At 41.9% G+C, this 27,802-nt stretch overlaps 1 protein-coding gene across 4 annotated transcripts in view; it reads left to right on the top strand.

The window, feature by feature from the left end:
• The window catches only part of smc6 (structural maintenance of chromosomes 6), a 72,799-nt gene that overhangs the window by 3,110 nt on the left and 41,887 nt on the right, over window positions 1-27,802 (top strand). Inside the window, exons 2-8 of one of the 4 annotated variants that reach the window (XM_016996470.2) lie at window positions 3,867-4,012; window positions 5,452-5,569; window positions 7,879-7,984; window positions 9,403-9,539; window positions 24,262-24,323; window positions 26,242-26,322; window positions 26,446-26,547. In XM_016996470.2, the coding sequence (XP_016851959.2) occupies window positions 3,867-4,012; window positions 5,452-5,569; window positions 7,879-7,984; window positions 9,403-9,539; window positions 24,262-24,323; window positions 26,242-26,322; window positions 26,446-26,547 (752 nt within the window). Of the gene's footprint in view, window positions 1-3,863; window positions 4,013-5,451; window positions 5,570-7,878; window positions 7,985-9,402; window positions 9,540-9,578; window positions 9,863-24,261; window positions 24,324-26,241; window positions 26,323-26,445; window positions 26,548-27,802 lie in introns of those variants that run through there. The other 3 variants (XM_008117278.3, XM_003215413.4, XM_016996472.2) reach the window with 3 other exon arrangements.

Raw genomic sequence — 27,802 nt, 5'->3', positions numbered from 1 at the left:
AGCCACCACAAAGCAAAGGCTAGAGCAGTGATTCCAAAAGTGGGCGCTACCACCCCCAGAAGAGAGGCAGGGCCTCATAGAATCATAGAATAGTAGAGTTGGAAGAGACCTCATGGGCCATCCAGTCCAACCCCCCGCTAAGAAGCAGGAAATCGCATTCAAAGCACCCCCGACAGATGGCCATCCAGTCTCTGCTTAAAAGCCTCCAAAGAAGGAGCCTCCACCACAGTCCGGGGGAGAGAGTTCCACTGTCGAAAAGCCCTCACAGTGAGGAAGTTCTTCCTGATGTTCAGGTGGAATCTCCTTTCCTGTAGTTTGAAGCCATTGTTCCGTGTCCTAGTCTGCAGGGCAGCAGAAAATAAGCTTCCTCCCTATGACTTCCCTTCATGTATTTGTACATGGCTATCATGTCTCCTCTCAGCCTTCTCTTCTGCAGGCTAAACATGCCCAGCTCTTTAAGCCACTCCTCATAGGGCTTGTTCTCCAGACCCTTAATCATTTTAGTCGCCCTCCTCTGGACGCCTTCCAGCTTGTCAACATCTCCCTCTTTCCAAGGTGAACTAAACCACCTAAACTGGATACTCCACCACAGACATCAGAAGAGCTGCAAGGCCAAGAACAAGCCATGAGAGTCAAGACAAAGATCCACCCAGAGGAAAGGTGTTCTTACTATACATCGAGGGAACCACTGACCACATAGGCAAACTGATGAAGAAGCACAGCATACAAACTATCTACAGACCCACAAAGAAAATCCAACAAATGCTACGGTCAGCGAAAGACAAAAGGGATCCTCTCTCCTCTGCAGGAGTCTACCGGATACCATGCAGCTGTGGACAAGTATACGTAGGGACCACCAAACACAGTGCCCAAACAAGAGTCAAAGAACATGAAAGGCACTGCAGACTAACTCAACCAGAGAAATCAGCCATAGCAGAGCACTTGATGAACCAACCTGGACACAGTATATTATTTGAAAACACAGAAATACTGGACCACTCCAACAACTATCATGTCAAACTACACAGAAAAGCCATTGAAATCCACAAGCATGTGGACAACATCAACAGAAAGGAGGAAACCATGAAACTGAACAAAATCTGGCTACCAGTATTAAAAAACTCTAAAATCAAAACAGTAGATGGGAACCAACACTGAGGGCAGAGGAGCCCCAAGGATGGCTAAAGACTGAACAAAGGATGTCCCCCAGGCAAGAGACAAAACCTTTCCAATGCTAATTAGGGTGATTAACTGAAACATTAATGCTGTCTTCCCAGTGACAAAGGACTTTTGCCGCACCCTGGACTCTCCACAGACATATATTTTTTCCTTTCCTTGCCTAGATGTGGGTGAAATGTCAGGAGAGAATACTTCTGGAACATGGCCACACAGCCCGAAAGACATAGAACAACCCTCTTCCCAAGTGCCGGAGACAGGGCTGAGCACCTGAGGCGCCTGTTAGGACACAGGGGGCGGAGCTAGAGGAGTGGCTGTGGCTTCTTCCCAAGAGCCTGAGATAGGGCTGAGAATCTATACCTCTCCTGAGGCTCTTGTTGGGACAGAGGCCAGAGCTAGGGAATGATGTAGGGCCTCCTTCCAAGAGCCCGAGACAGGGCTGAGCCTCTATATCTCTCCTGAGAGACCTTTTAGGACTAAAGGGTAGGGGTAGGGGCGGGGCCTCTTCCCAAGAGTGTGAGACAGGGCAGAGTGTCTGTATACTCCCCTGAGGCGCTTGTTAGAACATGGGGGTGGGGTATAGACGTTCAGCGCCATCAGGCACTTGGGAAGAGGCCCTGCCCCCTCTAGCCCCGCCTCCTGTGTCCAGGCAGGCACCGCAGGAAGGGATTGAAGCTCAACCCTGTCTCAGCGTTCGTAACTCCACCTATCCCAGTCCTGGCTGCCCATTTGTGGCCCTGCCCAACTCCCTTCGCAGCCATGCATCTTGGACTAGGGGAGAGGCTCAGCCACGCCCTCTTGAGCAGGAGCCACGCCCACCCCTCTAAGCCACGCCCCCTTTCCAGGGGGCACTGAGTCATATTTTTTCTGGAAAGGGAGCGGCAGGCCAAAGACGTTTGGGACCCATTGGGCCAGAGTGAACAAAGCCCCTTCTACACTGCCATATAATCCAGATTATCATAGTAGATAATCCACATCTGCTTTGAACTGGATTATATGAGTCTACACTGCCATATAATCCAGTTCAAGGCAGATAATCTGGATTTTATATGGCAGTGTAGAAGGGGCCAGAGAAGTGGCATGATATTTCCCAGGATTTCAGCTAATTTGTGGGATCCCTAGGATCCCCTATTGCTCTTACATTTGTCTCTTGTATTTAGTATAGCCTCACTTTGGAGGGGTGGGAGAGTGAGAGGAGCCATCACGCTGTCACGACCCAGGCTGCAGAGCACCAATAACCATACACAGAGGCCAGAATCTATCTAATATCTTTATTAAGGAAATAAGTAAAGGCAATAAAAATAAGTGTAGAATATAGTTCAGAAGATGACCTTTCAGGAAAGGTCAAATATAGTCCAGGAAAACAATGTCCAATATGAAATAGTAAGGTCCAAAGTTGTAATCCAGTAACCGAAACACTCACTTTGTCAAGCAAAGTGAGGGGAGATGACAAGGTCCTTTAGTCCATGAAACTTAGGCAAGGCGAGGAAATAGCTTGATTCTTGGTACACAAAGCCTGATTCAAGGCAACAAGGAACGAGGAACAGGGACAAAATCCGAGGTAAATACTTGGCAAGGTCCTGGAAAGCAAGGCTGAGTCCTAGGAAGCAAGGCAAGGTCCGTGGAGCAAAACAAGGCTGGAAACGGGAACGAAGGCTTGGAAACTGGAACGAAGGCTTGGAAGCGGGAGTAGCGCTGTCCACACACAACCTACTCCAGTTGCTGACGAATTGACTCCGCAAGATTCCTACGGGGCAAGGAACCTAAATAGGGTCTCGTTTTCCCACCAAAGAACACTTCTCTGGGGAACCAGAACCGAAAGTCAATCTCTGTGTCCAGATGCATGACTCCCTAAAGGTTCTCATGAAAGCAGTCTTAATCAGCTGAATGCCTGGCTGCGATTCTCAGGCTTCTGCGATTAGCCTGTTGAACTCCTTTTTGTTGTTGATAATAACTACGGCGAGAAAATGGGGGAGATTCTGACTCAGGGCTTGTTTGGCAGATTTCTGGAAGGCAAACCTGCAGGTGCAAGGGCTCCAATTCTGGCTGGGAAAGTTTCAATTCTGGCTGAAACGGTGGAAAAACCAAGTTTTCCTCTTCATCTGTCTCAACAGCGCTAGAAACGGGACTACATGGCCCATGAGTCATCACACACGCTCTGCCTCAGGCCTTGACTGCTAGTTTGGGCAATCCCTGCCCCTGCAGTGAAGAAGAGACACAGGACTAATAAGATCTCTCCCTGCCCCAAGTTTCCTGGCAAGTGAGAGAAAAGGAACAAGAGGGAAAAGAAGAGGAGGTGGAGGAGAATAAAAGGGGAAGAATAGAAGGTGAAGAAGTAGTCCCCTTCCACACAGCTGAATAAAATCTGCCTTGATATTCTGGGATGTAGGGCTGTGTGGAAGGGCCCTCAAATAACCTGAAGTTAAGGACTTGAAAAGTTCTAACCAGTATTTTGAATTGTTTAATTCTTGCTTGCTTACGTTTATCATACTGAAATGGTGATGATTTTATATTACCATATTTATTGTTAGCTGACTCGAGTCTCTACATTGGGAGGAAGGCAGGATAAAAATAAAGGAAATATATAAAATAAATAAATAGGATTTAAAAGGTCTGCAAGGTTCAAGTGTTTAATAGTTGTGTGCTAACTGAGGTTTATTTTGATTTTGAACTGATTATTTCATTAGTAGTTATGGCAAAAAGGAAAGAGGGAAGCTTTTTAACACCAACATCCAGCAAAAGACCACGGCAAGAATTCATAGAGCATTCTGATGATGATTTTAATGAAGAAGAATGGTCAAACCTGCAGAATGACAGCAGTGTTCACTCACAGGTGGTAAGCTACTCGTATAAATGCTGCAGTAATGTTTTACAATTATTTTAAAAACAAAATTGAAGTAAATGATGATTATATATGCAAAGAGGGAATAGTGGTCATAGCAAGTCAAGTTCAACAGATGAGCAGATAGGTAAGTTGTTTCTGGATGATTAAAAGTAAATCCTTCCCTATGGATTTAATTTACTGGTCTTTATCAAATGTTAAAACAAGGGCACAGCTAAGATCATGAAGTGCCAAGATCATCAAGTATCAGGAGTTGAATCCCTGCAGAGTGATCCTGTAAAATAGAGGGAGATAACATTTGATCCTTTGATGTTGTTGAAATGAATATGTCAATTGCTGTTGGCTGTGACTGATGGGAGTTGCAAAGCAGCAACTGGAGGGCAACCCTTGCTATAGAAATTTATTATTTTTTCTGTACTCTGGTTTTGAACTGTTGAGAACCTGCTCCCAGAAACCTAGACAAAACCCATTTCTGAAAAGGAAATAAAATATGTAATTCTGCAACAACTACAGTAGAGTTCCGGTTATCTGACTTCCGTTTATCCAACACACCGTATTATCCGACGCACTGCGGGGGGGGGGGCGTGGCAAGGAGGGAAGGGACTTGTGCACTCCATGCATGGAGGAGGGTGGAGAGAGGAAGGCCAAACTTGAGAGGCGCCATTTGAGAAACTTTGAAACTGAGGCCACAGGAAGGTGTCTGGAGGGAGGCAGTCTCGGAAGGAAGCTTTAATGGAAAATTTCTCCCCCCCCCCCGCACCTTCCTTGTTTACCTTTGAGGAGCTCGAAGGCTCCCACCAGCTGTTCCTAGGCGGCGGGCGGTGAGGCGGGCTCCGTGTGGAAAAGGGCCCGGAGCCGCCATGCGCATGGCTGCCTCTGACGCGGCGTCTGTCTCCCCCTCCGCCGCCTCCTCCTTCACATCTTCCTGGGGCAGCCGGAGGAAGAGGGAGAAAAAAGCCCTCCTCCCTCGCCCTCTTCTCTCAAACTCCCTGCTGAAGGAGAGAAAAGCTCTTCTCTCGAGCTCCCTTCCTGCCAAGGGAGAGAAAAGCTCTCTCGAGCAGCCAAAGGGAGAGAGAGAGCTCAAGAGAAGAGGGGGTGGGAGGAGGAGGGCTTTCCTGTTGTGCAAGCAACAGATGTGAAGTGGATAGTTTTGGTTTCTTGCGCCCAATACAACTTTCTAAGTGTTACTACTTATCTGATATATTTGATATATCCTGGTATGAAATATATTTTAGATTTCCAGGTAGTCATGCAAGCTTTTATGTTAATAAAAAGTTTTACAGCCACCTACAAGTTTGGTCTTGATGTGCATTTATCACCTAATGCACATTGTGACAAAGCCTGGCATTTCTAGTGTGTATACAAAAGATAAGTGATCACTTTTTTCAATATGTAAAAATGTAACTGCTATCTTTTTTGTAATATATTTATAGACATCAGGAGAAGTTGGAATAATTGAAAGTATCAAGCTAAAGAACTTTATGTGCCATTCCATGCTGGGCCCCTTTGAGTTTGGATCCAATGTCAATTTTATAGTTGGAAACAATGGAAGTAAGTTTTCATTTTTTATAAACAAGAGCATATTATTGACCTTATATTAATGTCTTAATGCATTTAGCCACTTTTATGTGGAACAGTATCAGAAGGAATATGAAGAAGAACAAACTACTCCAATGCAGAAAAAAGATCAGTAGCTGCTTACAGATGTTTGTATGAGAATTTGGTACTGGTCATTTTCTAGATGAAGCAAAATAACATTTACACCCACATTTTGAAAGGGTCAATGGGGAGACAAAATGGGTTCTCCAGGATATTGAAGGGTTGTAGTGCACCCATTCCAGTCCTTGACAAATATCCACCCACCGATCAAAGCCTTATTCAGAAGTACCTCAGGTTTGTGCAGATGCTTGTCATTTTGTTGTTATATCTTCCGTGTACAGTTGACAAGATTGCTGCTGGATAATCTCAACTGAAGGTGTATCAACAGATCAGGGATGCAGAAAAATAGATAAATGTACTTCTTAGATATCCACTAGCCCATGTGTCCACTAGCCCATGACTTAAGGAAAATATTCCTGTCTTCTAGTGAGAAAGATTTAAATCTAGTGGAAGATTTAAAAACATGGCCTTTAATTAAATCTGGACAGTTGAGAAAGGAAAGGTAGAGCTCTAAATTAAAAACAAAATTTTATTGTGGAAATAGAAGGATGGTAAAAATATAAGCTTCACATCTGAGCAAAAGGCTGCAGGAGCACCAGCAACTCAGCAGCTTCAATGTGCCATTTTGAGAAATGCAATTATAATGAAATGGGACAGGCTGCTTGGGACCAGTCCTCAGACTGAGCATGCTCACTGTTTCCAGGGCTAGAGCCGAATGCCTCAAGCTGTAAACATCCAGGCAGTACAGAAATATTTACAGTGAGCATATAATAAAGTTTATGCAATGTGTAAAGACCATGTTTCAAAATGTCTCAGCATCAGTGAGACAAATATTATAAGGCAGTTAGGAAAGGAGCACAGTTGCAAGGAACAGCACTTTAGAAGAGCAGATCAGCACAATGAAATGAATTTAAATCCTGGTATTTCTGAAATGAATTTGAGACCAGGGAATGAACCATTTGATCTGCAAAATCTTATTAGGGAAATTGCAGCAAATGAAATAAAATCTCTAATATTTTCTAACAATGCTTCACTGTAAATGTAATTATATCAATTATAACTTAGTAGAAAGCCAATTAAATTATAATGCAATACATTTTTAGAATACAAATTGGAAACATGATGAATTTAAAGAAAATACAGGAAAAGTAACAATGTAATACAACAACTGAGAACAAAAGACATTGATATAGTTATCAATGAACAACAGGAAAATAAATCATCTAGGAAAATAAATCATCTAGGATTAACGTAGAAGCAGATTTTAGTGAAAACAAGGAAAATAAATACAGTAGGAAAATAGAAATTAATTAAAATGAATGTATTTTTCATTCTAAATCATTTTAAAGTATTTTAAACAGAATGTTACAAACTAGATTTTGTGAGTCCAGAAGAATATATGCAGTCCAAAGACATTGGACAACTATTTTTTTCTTTCTAATGCACACCTTCAAAATTGAGGTTCGCATTACATGGTGCATTACACTTGAGTAAATATGGGTAATTTAGGTTGGTTTAGTTGGTTAAGGTTTGATAATAAAATTGTTGGAAAAGGGAAAGTGGGCTTAAAAGCTCAACTGAAAGGGCATGTTAACTTTTGCCAGTCCGACTGGCACATGAGATTAAACTCAATTGTAGTGGATTGTGTCTCCTGCCATCCCAGAAGGAACTGTCATGGTAAATCCAATGTCTCGATTGTAGTGTTTCCATGAGAGCAGTTCCTTGTCATTGTTGCTTTGTGAAAGAAATAGTATATACCTGTTGTGTGTACAGTGGGATGCTGGCTCCTTCCAAAATTTCAACTCTAGCACTTTCTGAATGTGGGTTTGCACGGAGATTGAAACTTGTATGTGTAGATGCACTTGAAGAATCACCAAAAAAGAGAGATTGTTTTTATTCTTCAGCCTATGATAGCATTTACCTATAATTCAACTACCTGGATAAAATTACAGAATTTTGGCCATATCTGATGCCTTTTCTTTGAAAGTAGTATCGAAGAACCAAATAAAAATCTAGTTATAGAAATTTGTAAGAACTGCTTATGTGTGACCACCATAAATATATTGGATTTAGATTTATTTGGTATGAGACAATTGCAAGCTATATATCTTTGTAAGAAGCTTAAACGAATCCAATAGAAGATGTACAGTTGACTTCAAAATATTCAAAAAGAATATTAAAACTTAGTTCACTTTCTTTAGGTGGGAAAAGTGCTGTGCTCACTGCCCTTATTGTTGGCCTTGGAGGAAAAGCAATAGTGACTAACCGAGGCTCATCTGTAAAAGGATTTGTGAAAGATGGTCAGAGGTAAATAAATGTCTTGCACTGGAGCTGAGTGGACCAGGATAAGAACAGATACTAGGGAAGGAACTTTCTGCCCCAGATGCAAAATCATCGAATTCTTTTTGAGGTCAATGTGCTGGGGGAAAGACAAAATAAGTTATTTATTCTGAAGTTCTTGATAGAGGCAGAACACATATCCATTGCCTGCACCAGCCACTCATTGATTTTGATCTAGAAATGAAGAAACACCCTTTTGTCATAACTGAAGTGATATATTCAGCACCTGTAAGGGAAATGTAGCTTCAAGTTAGCAGAGTGCCAGCGTGGCTTGCCAAATCCTAGAATATGCCTAAATCTGCTTATGAAATATGATGTCTTTCCCCTCCTTTTTAATCTGCCAATTTAGATTAATATTTAGCCGGATTAATAACCTCTGTCTATGTCTTTTGTTTTCTAAAGCAAGGCTGTGGAATGTTGAACCAAATGTGTTGAATTGTAGCTTTTGTCATTTCTCACCACTGGCTATGCTGGCTAGTATTTAACACCACACTCCAGTCCAAGGTGAAATGGCAAGGCAGTTTATTGAAGAATATATATAAAAAAACAGTTTAGCAAAACAAAATAAAAAACAAAGTCAAAATATCAGAAATAGTCCACAGAATTCAAAGTACACGAAAAGCATCCAAAACCAGGAATACATCCAAAACATGAGATTCAGGAACAATCCTTGAAACTTGGAAGCATGGAACATGAGCAACAGGAAACATGGAACTAGAAATCCCTTAGCAGGCTTGACTTGGCGAGAGATGTATCCTCAAAAACCAATGTTGACCAGACTGGCGAAAGAGCCTTTTGGTCTTGCTAATGTATACAGAAAATCATGGCTTCTCCCCTAAGAAACTGCTGATGTGCAGGCCCAGAATTCCCAGTAACATCGGGCAGGCTTGCAGGTCCAGAATCCCCACTGACCTCAGGTGTAGGCAGAATCAAATGCTGAACTACAACAGTTAGGCTGTAGGAAATTTGGAATTGAATCCCAGCAACACTGGTGAACACATAATCCCAGCTCCATTCTTAGGTCTTGTAAAATGATGCAGTTTATCCACTTTGCAAGTATAATTGAAGTTATGATCCCCACCCTCAACCTTGGCAGGGTTTTCATGAAAAAATCAGGGACTTCATTTCCCCTGATTATTCAGATTTAGATTGCAATCCTATACCTGTACCTACTTACCTGGGACTGAGTTAATCTTACTTTTGCATATATGTGTGGGAGAGTCTGTGGCGAGAGTCTTCTGGGTAGAGTCCGTGGTGTTGGGTAAAATCTGTTCCCCCTTCTGTGTATTTCAGTGGTCACATTATAGAAGCTTCTCAACATAGGCTTTACACAAGGGTAGAACGTTTGTGCAAACTTCTGTTTGGTAATTCACTGTATATTCCAGTTCTGCAGACATTACAATCATTCTCCGAAACAGAGGTGAAGATGCATATAGACCAGAACACTATGGAAATTCCATCACTGTAAAGCAACACATATCCTTGGAGGGACATCGGACTTACAAGCTGCAAAGTAGTACAGGTTTGGTAATACTTTACTTTCATTTAAAAGGTATTCAAGATTGTTATACTTCTTGACTTTCTTCTTCTAGATGGAGCCCAAGGTAAGAGAGCCTTGAAAAAGCTGCAAGTTCTAGGTGTTACAGAGTTGAAAGAGACCCCATGGGCTATCCAGTCCAAACCCCTGCCATGCAGGAAAAGCATAACCAAAGCACCTCCGACAGATATCCATCCAGGCTCTGTTCAAAAGTCTCCAAAGAAGGAGCCTCTACCACACTCTGAGACACTGAGTTCCACTGTTGAAGAGCTCTTTCTGTCTAACGTGCAGGTGGACTCTCCTTACCTGTAATTATAGTTCTTCCCAGTATTTTTTCTCTATGTTCTTCAATATAACTTATACTGTATACCAGTGGGGGTTGTAATGCCCTCCAGATGCCGCTGTACTGCAGATACCATAAGTTATAGTTAGCATAGGTCATAATGTGGAATGTTCTCAATTGTACTCCCAATAAAATCTAGAGTACTTTGAATTATTCTTGCTGCATACTTTTTCTCATGGGCATGACTGTTCTGGCCGCAGGAGTAAGGAGATGACAGCGCAGTCCAATTATTCCTAGGATGCACAATTTCTGAAAATGTTGAAGTTATAAGAAAAAAAAATCTTTTATCCCATTTTTGTAAGATAAATAATTTTTTTAAAAAAATTGGGAAAATAACATTTTTAAGATTTTACAGTTTTGCTTGGTGTAAAAGTATAATCTTTATGTACTAAAATATGGAATTCAGCCATAGAGTAGTTCCAAATTGTATTTCTTTTAAAGATTTTTTTCCAGAATGGAGCTACAAGGTCTGCACTATTAGGAACTACTTTGGTTTTGACACTATAGTAGGAGTAGGAAAAAAAAAAAAGAAATAGTATTGGAATTATTGAAGAAAATAAATATTTTGTCTTCTCTAGTCTAACACATGTATTGAATGGATGCAAAGTATGCATTCTTGTAAAAAGAACTGAGAAAAGGGTAACAAGACCAAGAATTGTAGTCTCCTCAGTATTAATTTCATGGGTTTTTATTCCCAGTGTATTTTCTAATAGTTCCAAGAATGGAAATACATGCCTTTGGGAAATATATAAACAAATAAACAAAACAGTCTGGTCTGGGTATGCTGAGATTTCCACTTTTTTCTTTTCTTTCTTTTTGTCCCTCCCTCCCTCCCCCCGCTTTGTATCTGATTTTGGCATTTTCCTTTTGCTTCCTTCACTTCTGCTTTCCTCATTTACATCTGACCAACCCCATCAGATACTTTTCTTTACTGTCTTCTAACATTTCTTCCTACCTCTTGCTTCCTTCTCTACATTGGCAAATTCTTAAGAGGCAGCACAGACATCTGCCTCCAAAAGTCTAAATGTAGGAAGTACAGCTTGTTTGAGTAGACCCCTCACTCTGCATTTATTTTCCATTCTCCCACGCATAGTTCTTTGATTTTCCTTCCCTGATTAGTTGTTGTTGGAGAGAGCAACATTTTTAAGGCTTTTCTATTTGATATTTGTCTGTTTTATTAGTATGTCGGTTTATATCCTGAAGTATATGTCTATTTAGTTTGCAGTTACCTCATCTCTCTATATATCTAAAGCAGTGAGAGGGGCTGCAGGTCATGTGACGGACTCAGTGAAGGGTTAGAATGTTCAGTTTTAAAAGGATGACAGAAATGTCAGTTGAGCCTTGAGCCTGTTAGAAGTCAGTGTTGAGCCTTGAGTCAGCTTCAGTATAGAAGTCTGTTAGAGTGCAGTAAGCAGTGTTAGGAAGCTAGAAACTATTGAGGCTTGAGTTTTCTTTGAAAGTACACTGCTATTAAAAAGAGCTGTATAAAACAACATAGTTTATGATGGGACTGTTAAAGTTTATCAGTTTAAGATACAAACTCTCTAAACGTAAGCAAACTTGTTATATTTAAAGGAAGTCTGCTTGCATCTTTGTCTGCTGAAAGCATCAAATAGAAACAAAATCTCTAATCGGCTTGTGCATTTGTATGACATCGCTTACCATTCCTGTTTGTTTCATTCGTATGGCGCTGTTCCCATGTCCATCCGCCACTTACGAAACCATCGCCCATACAAATGAGCTCTTTCATTTTACCATCCGAATATACTAAGGCATTTGTCCTATTGGCTGCAATGGGCGAGCTGCCCACGCTCCCCTCCCCCTCAGTTTTAAGGCTAGAGGGGTGCAATTTGCCACACACGGAGAGCATATCAACCACTTTTAGCCCACCAACTCTTGCAAGGTTTGGGTCATCCTCGAATTTTAGGGATTTTTTTTCTTTTTATAAATAAAATCTTAAAAACTTTCCTTCTTTCCCTGCTGGTCCCTCCCTCTAACTTAAGGGCTTAAGATCCCAATGATTCTGAGACATCTCCCTCTCAATCTGCGAGGAGACCTGGGCTTAAAAGCAGGGCGTAAGGCACCACTGATTCTGAGACTTCTCTCTCTTGATCCATAAGGAGACCTGGGCTTAAAGGCAGGGTGTAAGGCACCACTGATTCCGAGACTTCTCCCTCTTGATCTGCGAGGAGACCTAAGGTTAAAGGCAGGGTCTTAAGGCACCACTTATTCTGAGACTTCTCCCTCTTGATCTGCAAGGAGACCTGAGCTTAAAGAATAAACAGGCTGCGGGGCAGGCACTGAAGCAGGCAAGAGGCAACAAGTGGCAGGCAGGCAGGCAGGCAGAGGAACGAATGGCAGCAATGCAAACGGTTTTGTGTTGCTTTCACTTTTGTTTCATCACTTCATCTGTGTGTGTGGGGGAGGGGGGCTCTGTTATATTGTGCAGTATAAATGAAGGGTAAGGTACAGAAGCACGGATAAAACAGATGAGACAAATACAGGGCCTAACCCTAATATCTACATGCCCAGCAGTCATCCATTACCAAATCAACTCTGCTATCTCATTAAGTTGTGATCCTAACAGGTCATTATCTATACCCCGATGGGTTGTGATCCAAATGAAGGGACACAGGCTCACTAGCATTCCAGGCAACCTTTGTACAAGCTCAAGAGTCTCCTTAAAGGGGCCCCGGGCTCACCAGCACTCCCAAGAAAACTCTCCACAACCCTAGGAGTCCCCTTAAAGGACCGGGCCGCAGTGCAAGCAAGACACCACAAATTGGATTCTTACTAAAATGGCTATTTATTATGGGCCAAGCAATAAGGTGAAAGTAGGGTGCCCACAGCACAAAAGGTCTGTCGCACCTTTAAATGAGTTTGCAAGGCTTTTAATCACTTTTACAGAAAGTTAAAAGCACATTCTCATTGGTGTACAAAAATCAATCATCTCATTGGTCTAAGCTGGCAAATGCAGATTTTCATTGGTTCTCTATGATTTCTCTATGACTCTTAACAAGCAGGAAGGCAAATAGGTGGCAGCTAACAATGGCACAATTATGGTCTTTCATGTCTTTGAACCTAAGCACTTAATTGGAAAGTGTTTATGGGTCAGTCTTATCTGCTTCTCTGTTTCAACCATAGACTTCAAGCGACTGAGAAATTTGGGGAGTGCTGGCTAGAGCCAGTCCTACTCTAATGAATGTATCCTTGAGAGTAATCACCTCCCTGTGGCAGCTCTTTCTCAAACATCAGCGTTTTTGCAAACAAAGGCCCCTGCAAATCAGGACATATGGGACATACAATCATTGGAAGCATCCATGAAAATCCCATTTAAAATGACATCTCCCTCACTAACAGGTCTAATCCAGTCAATTCCCAATAGCTGTGGATCTTTTTTTTAATCGACAGGCAAATCTCTGATTATCCAGGCATGCAAACCTGTTCATCCCATGCTTCTTGTTGGACTGCTTTGCCTCCAAAATTATCAGCACAGCTGAAATTGGTATTAGGAGGTCTGAGCCTAGGTTATTTAGTTTATTATATATGTATTTATTTACAGCATTTCTACCCCGCCTTTCTCACCTCAGGGGACTCAAGGCGGCTTACAAAATCTGCCTAAATTCAATGCCAATAACACAATACAATAAAATAGAACATAGCACATTTTAAAAAATTGGACATTAGTCAATAAAAACAGTATACAAAGCTTAGAACATATAAAGTGCTTAAATCCATTCATCTAGGAACCTTAGTTCATCCATAATCCTTAGTTCAGACTGGGTCGACCCGTAAACTGATTAATTAAACACTAGCACACATAACCATGTCTTTAGTTTCTTCCTAAAGCCCAAAAGAGATGGAGCCTGCCGGATGTCACTAGGGAGGGTGTTCCACAGCCGAAGAGCCACCACTGAGAAGGCCCTGTCTCTCATCGCCACCAGCCGCACTTGCAAGGCAGGTGGGACCGAGAGTAGGGCCTCCCCAGACGATCTTAAGGTTCTCGATGGCTCATAGGAGGAGATACGGTCCGGGCTGTGGCCTGTTGTACTAATTGGAGCTTCCGGACCATCTTCAGAGGCAACCCCACGTAGAGCGTGTTGCAGTAATCCAAATGGGATCTAACCAGAGCGTGGGCCACGGTGGCCAAATCAGACTTCCCAAGGAACGGGCGCAACTGGCACATAAGTCTTAGTTGTGCAAATGCTCCCCTGGCCACTGCCGAGACCTGGGGTTCCAGGCTCAGCTATGAATCCAGGAGAACACCCAAGCTGCGAACCTGTGTCTTCAGGAGGAGTGTAACCCTGTCCAACACAGGCTGTAACCCTATGCCCTGTTCAGCCTTATGACTAACCAGGAGGACTTCTGTCTTGCCTGGATTCAGTTTCAGTTTGTTCACCCTCATCCAGTCCGACACAGTGGCCAAGCACCAGTTCAGGACCTGAACAGCCTCCTTAGTGACAGGTGGGAAGGAGTGACAGAGTTGGACACTATCTGCGTACAGGTGACACCGTACCCTGAAACTCCAGATGATCTCTTCCAACAACATGGGGGACAACATAGGGGACAGTACTAAACCCTGCGGGACCCCAAAAGACAATGGTTGTGGGGCCAAGTAGGTGTCCCCCAGTGACACCTTCTGGGAATGACCCTCCAGCCACTGTAAAACAGTACCTCTGAGCCCCATTCCTGCGAGGCGTTCCAGAAGGATACCATATCAAAAGCCGCTGAGAGGTCCAGCAGAACCAACAGGGACATACTCCCCCTGTCCAGTACCCAGCGTAGATAATCTACTAAGGCGACCAAGGCTGTCTCGGTACCATGTCCGAGCCTAAAACCAGATTGCGCCGGATCTAGATAATCAGTGTCTACCAAGAATGCCTTGAGTACTGCAGCCACCACATGTTTCATGACCTTGCCCAAAAAAGGGAGATTGGAAATAGGCCGAAAGTTGTGTAATTGAGTGGGGTCCAGTAATGGCTTCTTCAACAGCGGTTTGATCACAGCCATTTTTAGGCTCACTGGAAATTTGCCTTCCTGAAGGGAGGCATTCATCACCACCTTCACCCACTCTGCCACACCCCCATTGCTTCCTTCACCAGCCAGGATGGGCAGGGGTCAAGAATGCATGTGGTAGACCTCACCTCTCCAAGCACCTTGTCCACATCCTCGAGCTGAACCAATTGAAAAGAATCCATCAATACTGGACAAGCAGGTGCTCGTGCTACATCCTTGGAAGCTGCCGTTAATATGCTGTCAAAGCCGGAGTGAATCAGAGCAACTTTGTCCGCAAAGAACCGAGCAAATGCTTCACAGTGCAGAATAGTTGTCACGACCCAGGCTGCAGAGCACCAATAACCTTACACAGAGGCCAGAATCTATCTAATATCTTTATTAAGGAAATATATAAAGTTAATAAAAACAAGTATAGGAAATAGTCCAGAAGTAGACCTTTCAGGAAAGGTCAAAATTAGTCCAAAGAAGCAATGTCCAATATGAAATATTAAGGTCCAAAGTTGTAATCCAATAACCGAAACACTCACTTGCCAAGCAAGTGAGGGGAGATGACAAGGTCCTTTAGTCCATGAACTTGAGCAAGGCTGGGAAATAACTTGATTCTTGGAACACAAAGCTTGATTCAAGGCAACAAGGAAACGAGGAGCAAGAACAAGATCCGTGGCAATTACTTGGCGAGGTCCGGGAAACAAGGCAAGATCCGGGGAGAAAACAAGGCTGAGAACGAAGGCTTGGAACAGGAACAAAGGCTTGGAAGCAGGAGTAGCTGTCCACACACGCTGCTCCGGTAGCTGACGAATTGACTCCGCAAGATTCCTTCGGGAGCAAGGAACCTAAATAGGCCTCGTTTTCCCACCAGAGAACACTTCTCTGGGGAATCAGAAACGAAAGTCAATCTCTGTGTCCAGATGTATGCCTCCCTAAAATTTCTCATGGCAGCAGGCTTAATCATCTGAATGCTTTGCTGCAATTCTCAAGCTCCTGCGATTAGCTTGTTGCACTCCTTTTTGCTGGAGATAATAATTACGGCGCGAAAAAGGGGGAGAACTCGACTCAGGGCTTGTTTGGCAGATTTCTGGAAGACAAGCCTCCTGCAGGTGCAAAGGCTCAATTTCTGGCTGGGATAGTTCCTTTTCTAGCTGAAATGGTGGAAAACCCAAGTTTTCCTCCTCATCATTCACAACAGCACTAGGAACGGGACTACATGGCCCATGAGTCATCACAATAGTGTTAATAGGGCCAATATTATTTATCCTTCTTGACTTCCTTGAAAATACTATCCTTGGTGGTACTTCCAGAGATGAAGATAGCCAATTGATGCCTTTTTCGTTGGATTTCATGAAGGAGAGAGCAGTAACATTGCTGTCACTGGTTTAGAAACATTTGTTTTCCTCTGGACAAGGTGAGATCGAGGAGAGAGCTCACAGAGATCTGAGAACCACACCAAGCTCAGGGGACAGTGACAGTCAATGACTAAAGAAGTGTGTGTTTATGTGTGTATTGGGGGGGGGGGGGGAATTATGGAACAAACCATATCAGCTCCCCTGCTACATGACACTTTTAATGACCTCTAAGCCAGCAAACCATACTTTCTGTTCTCACCTATCTTTGGACTTATTGGATAAAAACAAATCTTCAAATCAAATATTTCAGTAATACCTGGTGAGTCTCCTGCCCTTCGTATTAATATGGGAGAGTGTGAGGACTACATTCAAAGATTTTTTTAAGAATGTAGACTAAAAAAAATAGATGTAATATACTGTGTGAAGAAAGAACAGAATTACTTCTTTGAGAAGACGAAGTAATCTGAAACAATGTAAGTACTTTTTAAAAAGCTGGAAGATGAGATGTTTGTGTAGGACCTCGTGAGTAAGAAGGTTGAAAGAAAGACTGGTTTGTTTTGGGAAAGCGGATTGTTTTGGCTGACAGTTGGGATAACAACAAAGGCTGTCATCTCTACATTCCTTTGAAGGGGGCATAGAAGAGACAGATCTATTATCACATGCCAAGATGAACAGAAGAATTTTAAAGACGTAGCCTTGGCAAGACACAATTGCAGGGCTGCAGCAACAGATCTTGAAGGGATAAAAAAATGAAAATGATTTTTTAAAACTTTCGAGTAAAATTTAATCAAGGAGAAGAACATGAACTAAAAATTGTGTTTCAAAACCAATGTCTCCCAGAGTTTTGGCTGCATTTACAAGATGAATTCAAAATCTCGTCTGAGAATGTAAAATTAGTCTTGCTGCCTTCCTCAACTGCTTATCTCTTGTGAAGCGGAATTCTCCGCGTATACAGGTACCAAAACAAAATACAGAAGCCATTTAAATGCAGAACCAGACCAGATCTGTAATTATATCAGCTGAACCTAAAGATAAGAAAACTGAAAAAAATATGCAATCATGGGTGACTCATTAAACGTTTATACGTTATTTTTATATTATCTCTTAATTTAGCCTTACAGTTGCAATACAGTTCACTCTAGTTCTGTTGTAATGCAAATGGTGTGATTTATTGAACTTCTGAGGAATTTTGAAGTATGGCCAGTTTTGATAATATCATGTGTTTTGGTGGTATTTGGTAAATTTCAAAGTTTTAAAAATACAATTCCATTGTATGAACATCGTGCAATTGTTTAGATATCTCTTCACTTTAAATTCCCTTGCTTTCTATCTCTTCTTTCTCCCCTGTAACACTACTGCTAAACACCATTAACTTGTAAAATATAGGGTAGATCGAAGGGGCTCTGCCATAGAAACTGATTCTTAAAAGGGCTCCATGAGTCAAAAAGATTGGGAACCACTGTTATAATAAATTGATTTTACCTGAGAGTGGCATTAAATTCAGTAGTTTAATATAAACAGTTATACTTAAGAAACAAGATGTTAAAAAAGTGGACAAATAGAATTAGAAATATGTGATTATTGTTAATGTTAATATTTCACATATATTATCATCCCACTTTCTATAGTGAAAGGACATAAAATGTGATTTGGAGTACTGCGCTGACGTTACTTCAATTGGGATGGTTTAATCTAATTACGAAGACTCAATCCTGACGCTGCCACCAATTACGCAAGTTCCTGATCACTAGTCCCTCCCAACTAGAGATCTTGACTAGGCTCCCTTTAGTCTGCCTTGACTAAAGATTTTTTTGGCCAGGCCTGTCTCCTCAGCCCTTCTTGACTGCCAAGCCTCCTGCCACGCACACACTGGCTTCTTCTTTTTTCTTTTTTTTTTAACTCCCACTTTTTCCTTTTCTTGGCTCCTCCCACTTCTCCCTCTGGTGAGCTAGCCAGCTCCGTCTCCTTGGTAACAGCACTACTGTGGATTGAAACAAGATGGCTTCTGTTTCAGCTACTGTGTCAACTAAACACAAATACATACTCTAACAGTTAAAATTAAACATAATAACTATGACTTCTCCACACCTTCCACCCAAAGAAGATTATTTTTGGCCATTTAGAATCCTAGAATGGGCAAAAATAATTTAAAAGTTGCATAACAATATATATACATACACATAAATATATCACTGTAACACAAACTTATTATGGTTAAATACATTGCATAAACCATAAATACAAACCTTTAACTTCTTAAGACACTCTAGACAGTGCATCAGCAACAACATTTCTTTTACCTGTAACATGCTTGATTTCGTATGTGAAATCTTGCAAGGACAAACTCCACCGTAACAATTTATTATTTGTTCCTTTCACATTATCCAACCATTTCAATGGTGCATGGTCGGTTTGTAGGGTGAATTTTCTTCCCCATAAATAAGGTTTGAGTTTTCTTATTAACCAAATTATGGAGTAACACTCCTTCTCAATGGTGGACATACTGCATTCGTGGGAATGCCACTTCTTACTTAAAATAAAATAGGTCTGTCCTCACCTTCCTTATCAATTTGACTTAGGACAGCTCCTAAACCAGTGTCAGACGCGTCGCAAGTCAAAATGAAAGGATCATCGAAATCTGGGGCTTTTAGGACGGAATCTGATGTGATGGCCTGTTTCAACTGATCCATGGATGTTTGACAATTTGGGGTCCAAATTATTTGATTAGGGTTCTTCTTTTTGGTCAGGTCCGATAAAGGGGCTGCCAGATTGCTAAAGGAGGGAATAAATTTTCGATAATACCCAGCCAATCCGAGGAATGATCTAACCTGTTTTTTCGTTTTGGGCACTGGCCACTGATGAATAGGTTTCACTTTAGTAGGGTCTGGTCGAATACAACCTCCTCCTACTAAATGCCCTAAATATTTTGTGGTGTTGTTTCCCAATTTACATTTGGAAGCTTTGATGGTTAAGCCAGCTTCCTTTAATCTGCCCAATACTATATCCAAATGCTTTAGGTGATCCTCCCACGAATTGCTAAAAATTCCTATATCATCCATGTAGGCCACACAAAAGTTTCCTAGGCCACTAAGGACCTTGTCAACCAATCTTTGAAATGTTGCAGGACTGTTTTTTTAATCCAAAAGGTAACACTGCAAATTCGTAAAGCCCACCTTGCGTACGAAATGCTGTCTTATGCTGGTCTTGCGGTGCCATGGGCACGTGCCAGAATCCCTTAGTAAGATCTATACTGCTGATAAACTGAGCTTTCCCGATCCTTTCCAATAGGTCATCCAATCGTGGCATTGGATATGTATCAGTTTGGGTCACCTTGTTCAGAAGTTGATAATCTATACAAAACCTAATAGTTTTATCTGGTTTCTGAACCAGCATGATAGGTGAAGCCCAGGGGCTATCCGATGGCACAATAATGCCCAGGTCCAACATCTCTTTCACCTCCCTCTCGATACATTCGTTGACCTTCCCAGTCACTCTGTATGGAGGGGAAGCTATAGGAGCTGCATCATTGGTATTGATCTGATGCTGTACCCCTTGGACCCTTCCCGGCAAATTGGAAAACATTCTACTATATTTATTTAGAACTCCCACAATCTCCTTCCGTTGAGATTGGGTTAACTCCTTACTTATATCTACTTGATCCAAATTTCTATATAGCTCTCGATCACCCTCCCAAAAAGAAAAGGGACCGGACTCATCTTCCGAAACTACTATATGCACACTAGCCGATCTCCCAACATAAGGCTTCAACATATTTACATGGACTCTCCTTTCGACATTTAATTGTTCATCATAGATGTCATAGTTCACTTGGTTGTGCTTCTTGGTGACTCTCCAGGGTCCCGACCAGTCCATTTGAAGTTTGTTGGTTCTGTTAGGTGGCAAAAACAGGACCTCATCTCCGATGTCGAAGTTTCTCGGCTTAGATGTTGCGTCGTAATAGTCCTTCTGCCGTTGTTGTGCTGCGGTCAGATGCTCCTGCGTGATGTCCTTGGCCAACTGCATTGTTGACTGTAGATCTCGTACATAATCAGCCACTGGAACCGGCTCTGCTGCTGGGCTTGCCTCCCAGTATTCTTTAACTAAATCCAACGGTCCTCGAGCCTTTCTTCCATATAACAGTTCGAAAGGACTTTAGCCTGTACTATCCTGGGGGACTGATCTGTATGCAAATAATAGCTGTTGAAGCTTAATGTCCCAGTCATGCGGTCTCTGCTGGCTATAAGACTTCATCATTCTAATTAGAGTCTTCTTTGGATTTTCAACCAACCCATTTGTTTGTGGGTGGTAGGCCGTCGATGTAAGATGCCTGATGCCGCATAACTCAAGTAGTTTCTTCATGAGCTTCGATGTGAACTGGGTCCCTAAGTCAGATATCAGTTCTCTAGGATATCCAGTTCTTCCCCATATGGATAACAAGGCATTAGCTATGGTTGAGGTCTCGATGTTGGTGAGTGCTACTGCTTCCGGGTACCTTGTAGCATAATCGATCATAGTTAGGACGTACTTATAACCCCGTTTGCTTGGTTTACAAAGAGGACCAACTATGTCGATTCCCACTCTGTAAAATGGCTCTCCAATTACGGGCATAGGGATTAGAGGAGCTTTGATCTTATCCCTCCCGGTACTCAGTCTTTGGCAGGTGTCACATGACCGGCAAAATTCTTTTATTTTCTGGAACATGCCAGGCCAATAAAAGTTCTTTGTAATTCTTTTAGTTGTTTTTCTGATACCCAAATGGCCTCCCTGAGGGCTATCATGTGCCACCCTCATGAGTTCTCTGAATTTCTCTGGCACTACAATTTGGGTATGCACCTCCGACTCTCCTGCTGACTTTAGACTTTTACTCTCTCTATATAGTACACCATCCTTAGTAATGAATCTAGAGGGTTGTTCTTCTGTTGACTCTGGTGTATTCTCAGCCTGCGTAAACAAGGGTTTTAAGGTTTCATCTTCCCTCTGTTCTTGCAGAATTTCTCTAACTCCCTCTGTCTTACTAACAATCTCAGTAATCATAGAACTGGATTTTGGACTCTCTCCCACATCCTGTTGAATGGTCAAGGATATTGCTTCCTGAGTAGGGCCTTCGATGTTATCTTTATCTTCCTCACATAACTTCCGCCAGTTCTTAATTTCCTTAGCCAGGTCGTTACCAATTAAACACTTATAAGGTATATCTGGACTGATGGCAAAGTCCCAAATTCCTTTCCAACCACTGTACGCGATTGGCAATGAAACCACCTTGGTTGGTATAGCAGGACCTAAGCCTTTTAAATTAATTACTGAAGTAGGATGTTGATACTTCTGAGGTACTGCTTCTGGATGTATGATGCAAACATCCGATCCAGTATCCCTCTATCCCTGGATATTCTTGCTGTCAACAGAAATATGTTCTAAATTGTCTTCAGATGGTCTATTCGACAAAATGAACAAACATTGTTTCTCTTTGGGCACTGCTTCAGGGCTGCTTTTAGACTTAGTATCCAATTCTGCCTTGGTTTCCACAGCTACTTTATTTACAAAGAAGGAGGTCTTGTCCTTTTTCAAAAGGCTACACTGATATTTTAAGTGTCCCAACTTCCCACAATGAAAACACCTCATCTTCTCTTCAGGTTTGATTTGGCTTGTTACCTCCTGCCTCCTCCAGGTGGTGTTTTCTCCTGCAGGCCCTCTCCCCTGCTGTGTTCGTGCTAGGAAATGATAATATGGCAGCATAATGCGCTTTTTATCACTTGGCCCATCATCTTTCCTAAATCCTTCTTTCAGAGTGATCAATTGATCTACCATGACAGCTGCTTCCCCTGCTGTCGCTGGTCTCCGATCCTGCACTAGCCAACGGTACTCTGAGGGTACCAACTGAAATAATTGTTCTAATTTCATTAACTCCCTTAATTGTTGATAGTTCTCTACCTCAGAAGTTCGCACCCAACTGTCAAAATACTGTGCTTGCTTCGATGCTACCTGAGCAAAACTGATTTCTTTCTCTCTTCAGTGTTCTGAATTTTAACCTATAAAATTCAGGTGTTAGTTGGAGTTTTTGTTGCACCTGTTGCTTGAATAATTTATAATCTCTATGGGTCTCCTCAGACATGTCACCATATATCTCTAAAAGTTTCCCGCTAATTTGAGGTCTCAAATAAATCATCCACTTCTCCTCACTAACTTCGAAATCCTTACAGCACCTTTCAAATGAAATTAAAAACTTTTCCACATCATCGTCCTTATTATACCTAGGGAATCTCTTCAGAATCATGTCTGATGCCTCAGCTCTAGAGTTCCCTTCCTGGGTATTGATATGTGGTTGAGATAGTGTTAACCTCTGTCTTTCTAACTCTATCTCCATTCTTCTTAGTTCCATCTCTCTCTTTTTCCATCTTCCTCAGTTCTCTTTCTTTTTCTTCAACCTGAAATTGTCTTTCTCTTTCTCTTTCTTCCATTTCTAACTTTCTCATCTCTAGTCTATATTTAAGAGTCATTTCTGACACCGATGTTTGTTCAGAATCTGAACTCTCTTCCTGATATGCACCTGCTTCTTCAGCAACTTTTTTTCTGTTGTCTAGTGGCCATTTCTGTCAAATTTTACCTCACGATTTTCTTCACTAAGCGATCTTAAGGCACTAAACTTAGGTGTTACACGGAATCTCGCGGCTGCCACCAATTGCGCTGACGTTACTTCAATTGGGATGGTTTAATCTAATTACGAAGACTCAATCCTGACTCTGCCACCAATTACACTGATGCTAAAGCCAGTTGGGAAGACTCAAGCCAATTGTAATGGCGTCAAAGCACATTGTAAATGCTGTTTCCACTGCTGAGGGGATTTTTGAATCTTTTAATCTCTAGATTATATATATATCACCTTTATATAAGGGTAAGGATTACAGGGGGTGATCTTTATTTCAAGATCCCGGCCTCTGTCTCTGTAGTTAGGGATTTCTGTGTTGTTGTTCCCTTTCTGAGGTAACTGTGACTATTACTCTTCCCCAATTAGGTGATTTATTAAGGTAACTGCCACCAACATGAGGCTTTTGAATTATCACCGATGAAATTTGGCTCCACAGACGCAGATGAGATGTAATGAGTCAGTTGTTAGCAAAGGACAACAAGTTTATTGCGTACAAAGCTTATGGTTGCAGGTTGATTGATTTACTTATGGAACTTTAGATAAACAAGTGGTTTAATAACTCTTATAACCACCATATCAGTAGTCTCTGGTGTAATTCCACTCTCACTCTCCTACTGATGATGTAAATTGTAGTGAACTCTAACCTCAGCTGAGCTCCTTAGTGAACAATGTCCCAACTACAATAAAAGCCTTTAATTTGATCTACTACCGATCAAGTTTCTGATCACTAGTCCTTTCCAACTAGAGATCTTGACTAGGCTCCCTTTAGTCTGCCTTGACTAAAGATTTTTTTTGCCAAGCCTGTCTCCTCAGCCCTTCTTGACTGAAAAACCTCCCGCCATGCACTCCCTGGCTTCTTTTTTTTTAACTCCCCCTTTTTCCTTTTTTTGGCTCCGCCCACTTCTCCCTCTGTGAGCTAGCCAGCTCCATCTCCTTGGTAACAGCACTACTGTGGATTGAAACAAGATGGCTTCTGTTTCAGGTACCAATAATGGTATCATGTGAAAAGAGATAATTTATTGTATGAATATTGGTAGATGTAATAATTTGTTTTGCTTTAAATAACTGCTTATTGGAAATCTTTTATTTATCTTTGTCTCTCTGTCTCTCTCCCCCCCCCCCCATTTGTATCTATCTCTTGTACTCTTTTCTCTTTTTTTCTTTTGTATTGTTGTTATTTTATATATTTGAATTCTTCAGTAAAATCTTATAAAAGAAAAGGCTATATTTGGCAATAGGTCACTTGTAGACATTCAAACACCTTTTTCTTCATGGGGGTACACTGTATGTTAAGGATATGCTTTAACTTGAACAATTTAGTCATTAAAATGATGACTCTTATTTATTTTTTCATATGTTTAGGTGCCATCATTTCTGCAAAGAAAGAGGAACTTACTGCAGTCCTGGATCATTTTAATATTCAGGTAACTTAACAATAGTGTAACATCCTATGCTCTCTATGTAGAAATAGGTTTGTTTTTTTAGTAGTGTGTGGTTGTCTAAAACTGTGGTTAGGATTATTGTTTTAGACTGAATTCTGTTTGTTATAGTCTAATTTTATGTATTAAAAAAATAAACATTTTTGTTATTTTGATTCTGTTGAGAGATACTGTTTTAATTTATTTTTCTATATACGTTGTTGTTTGTATGTTTGTTTTCTTGAAAAAATTAATGTTAAAAGAAATAGTTTTAAAAAAATAAAAAATAGTACAAACAAAGGTCAACTATTAAGTGAAAAAACTTAAAATTTCAGGAACAGTGAGCAGGTACATGTATCTGCTTCACTCTGGTAAAGGAGGGGTGGAACTAGGTGTCTCTTTTCTCTACCTGCCCAATTGCTCTCTTGTCTTTCTTGGTGCCCAGAGGGAGGGGGGCCACAAGCGTTCAGGCATGAAAAGGAAGTAAGGGGCATTCCCTTTATCTACCTGCCCAATTTTCATTGCCTTTCTCACTTCCTGGTGGGCACTAAGCAGTGAGCGAGCTGTCTCCCTCAGTCTTGCAAGGCTTGCAGTCTTTATTAAAAATGGTGTAGAGCAGCAGGACAGGCAACAGCAAATCGTCAAATTCATGAAAGTACAACTTATGACAGTGGAGACCTTCTGATCTTTCCATCCTTAAATTGTATTTCCATTTTAATCTCCAAAAAATTATTTTCATTACTTGCTTGTAAAGGGGTGGGATTCTCTACAGTCCTGTGAACATGGACTTTGCATTTGAATTCAAACAAGTGATAACTGCCACTACTGACCCTAGCAAACTTCTGAATGCTGCTTCACAAACTAGTTGTGAATGTTCCTTAAAAGGCTTATGCTTGGGCATGACACACTGTTTCAACCTCAGAGGAGGGCAAGGCAAACCCCCCTGAACAAATTATGTCAAGGAAACTTTGTGGTAGGTTTGAATTAGAGTAATTATAAGTCATCAGTTATTTGAAGGCACTCAATAATAACAAGAACATATAGCAGCATGGAGAGATGTTACAATTTTACAAACTTGTGTTTAACCCATAGTTTGAATATATTTGATTAGAGGCTATTTGGTTTGAGACATGTCTGCTGTGTGCGTTGGGAAAAATTTCTCATTCTCAGAATGGCCACCTCTTGTAAGTGGCCACAGCTAGACATTTTTTCCTGTGGTTTGTGTACTGTTCCATGCAAATAGGGGTCTCTGCTTGTCTAAAGGAAAGATCATCAAGATTTTTAGTTCACACATAGCTGTAAACAAATGAGCCATAGGTATCTTGCCATATTTGTCTGCCTGAGCTCTAAGATATTTAATGAGGCACTTGATCTCACTATCTAAACAGGAATGTTTGATGGGAATGTGGGAGAGGGCATTCTCCCAGGCTGTTCCCAGACTCTGGAATTCCTTTTCTAGGAAGGCTAGGGAGGCTTCCTAGCTGTCCTTTCGGCATCAGATGAAGAATAGTTCATTCCAGTTTTTTTGTTTTGTTTTAAAGCATCTTTCAAATTGTATTCATTTCATTGTTAATTTAATATTATTTTATTCTTTGGATGACAGGAGGAGCAGTGGTGAATTGTTCCTCCTACCATCCCAGAATGATCCTACATGGTAAATCTAATTTCTCAATCTCAACTTTTAGTATGTTGTTAAGCGAATGTGTTTCATCATAATCCAGTCCTTGAGGCTCAATTGGAAAAATGTTTGTGGTATAGTTTGTTTAGCTACTGCTGATGGCCAGAAGAATCAGGTGAGAGCAGATGAACAGTGTACACTAGCAAACTTTCCAGGCATTGTAAGTTACACTACTCATGGCTTGTTATATCTCAATTGAGATAATTTATTTTGGCTGCTTTTTAAAAAAGGTTATTGTTTTTGCAGGTGGATAATCCTGTGTCTGTACTTACCCAGGAAATGAGCAAACAATTTTTGCAATCCAAAAATGAAGGTGATAAATACAAGGTAAATCAAAATTACTGTATTGTAGTGTAGAAGATATGATCTACCCTTATGTAGAAGAAATTGAATTGTTCCTGTAATTTTGAAAGAAGGTCTAAAATACAGAGTTGATGTTTCTTGTCATAGTTCTTTATGAAAGCAACTCAACTGGAGCAGATGGAAGAAGATTATACATACATAATGGCAACCAAATCAAGAACAAGTGATCAGATTGAACAAGGAGAAGAGGTATGAAGCACTTCCAGTTTTTAGTTTGTAGCAATTGTGCACTAAAAGGTTAACATTCAGTTAACAGTGGCCAACACACATTTTGATACCTCAAAATGTTTTTGGGTATATTTGACCTGCTGATTCCAAAAATTGCACCAGTTTCCCCTTATTAGCTCTAGTTTTTGAATCACAGAACATGCAGTTGTCGTCTGCTCACTCATAGAAAACCATTCAGAAAATAGCATTGGATAGACAGCATCAGCTCTAGTTTATTAGATATGGTTTTTCTTCGTGTACTCTGTGAATGCACACTAATGGAGAAGCTGCGCCTGCGCAGGTTCCAACGGAAACTCTTCCAAGCTGAAGTTCAAATTTTGGCGGTAACCACGCCCCCCTTCCCAAGGGGCATATAAGGCAGCCCCAGGCGCGCGCTCCCCAGTTCCTTTTTTTCCGCCGCAAGGTTCACTTCGGACTCTTCGTATGTCTACTACTCGCTTCAAGCGTTGCACGCAGTGTGCTGCTAAGATTCCTGACTCGGACGGCCACGCCAAGTGCCTCTTCTGTCTTGGCGAGGCTCATGTGGTCAGTACCTGCCGTTTCTGCCTAGCTCTCACAGCTCAGGCCAGAAAGAACAGAGCCGCTAGGCTTAGAGCGGCACTTTACGAGAAATCTCTCGCGCCAGAACCGGCCCCGTCGACGTCGGGTGCGTCGTCGTCTTCAGCTTTAAGAGCCATGTCGGTGCCGCCAGCTAAGCCTCCGTCAGCTAAAGCCTCCTCGGTCTCGTCCAGAGCGTCCAAAACCTCCAGGGCCGCTAAGCCGGTCAAGCCACCGTGTACGGTGACGACGGCTACCGTATCGACCCGCTCCGGAAAGGTGGGGCCTTCCTCGACGTCGAGCTCTTTGGCTTCGGTGACCTCGATCCGTTCTCGTATCGGCTCCCCTCCGTCCTCCTCTGCTATCAAGATAGCCTTTAAGAGGGCTCACGAGGAGTCTCGTCGAGCGCAATCTGACTCAGCTGTGGTTCCTCCCACACCTGGCAAGTCCTTGAGGGTTGCATCCAAACAACCGCCGACAAAGAAACGGCTGACTCAGCGCTCCTCTTCCTCGGCCTCCTCAAGGAGAGGCCAGCCATCTTCCTCGGCAACCTCCTCGAGAAGATCCTCTCCAATTGTACCAGCACAGAGGCCTAGAGATGTTTCTCAATCTCCATTGCACCCCCTGTCTGACGGGGAGCTGCAGGACTCACCCCACCACTCTACCCAAACGGTGGTCA

This window comes from Anolis carolinensis, chromosome 1 (assembly GCF_035594765.1).
Source record: "Anolis carolinensis isolate JA03-04 chromosome 1, rAnoCar3.1.pri, whole genome shotgun sequence".
Classification (NCBI taxonomy): Eukaryota; Metazoa; Chordata; class Lepidosauria; order Squamata; family Dactyloidae; genus Anolis; species Anolis carolinensis.
This window is presented reverse-complemented; position numbering and strand designations above follow the sequence as displayed.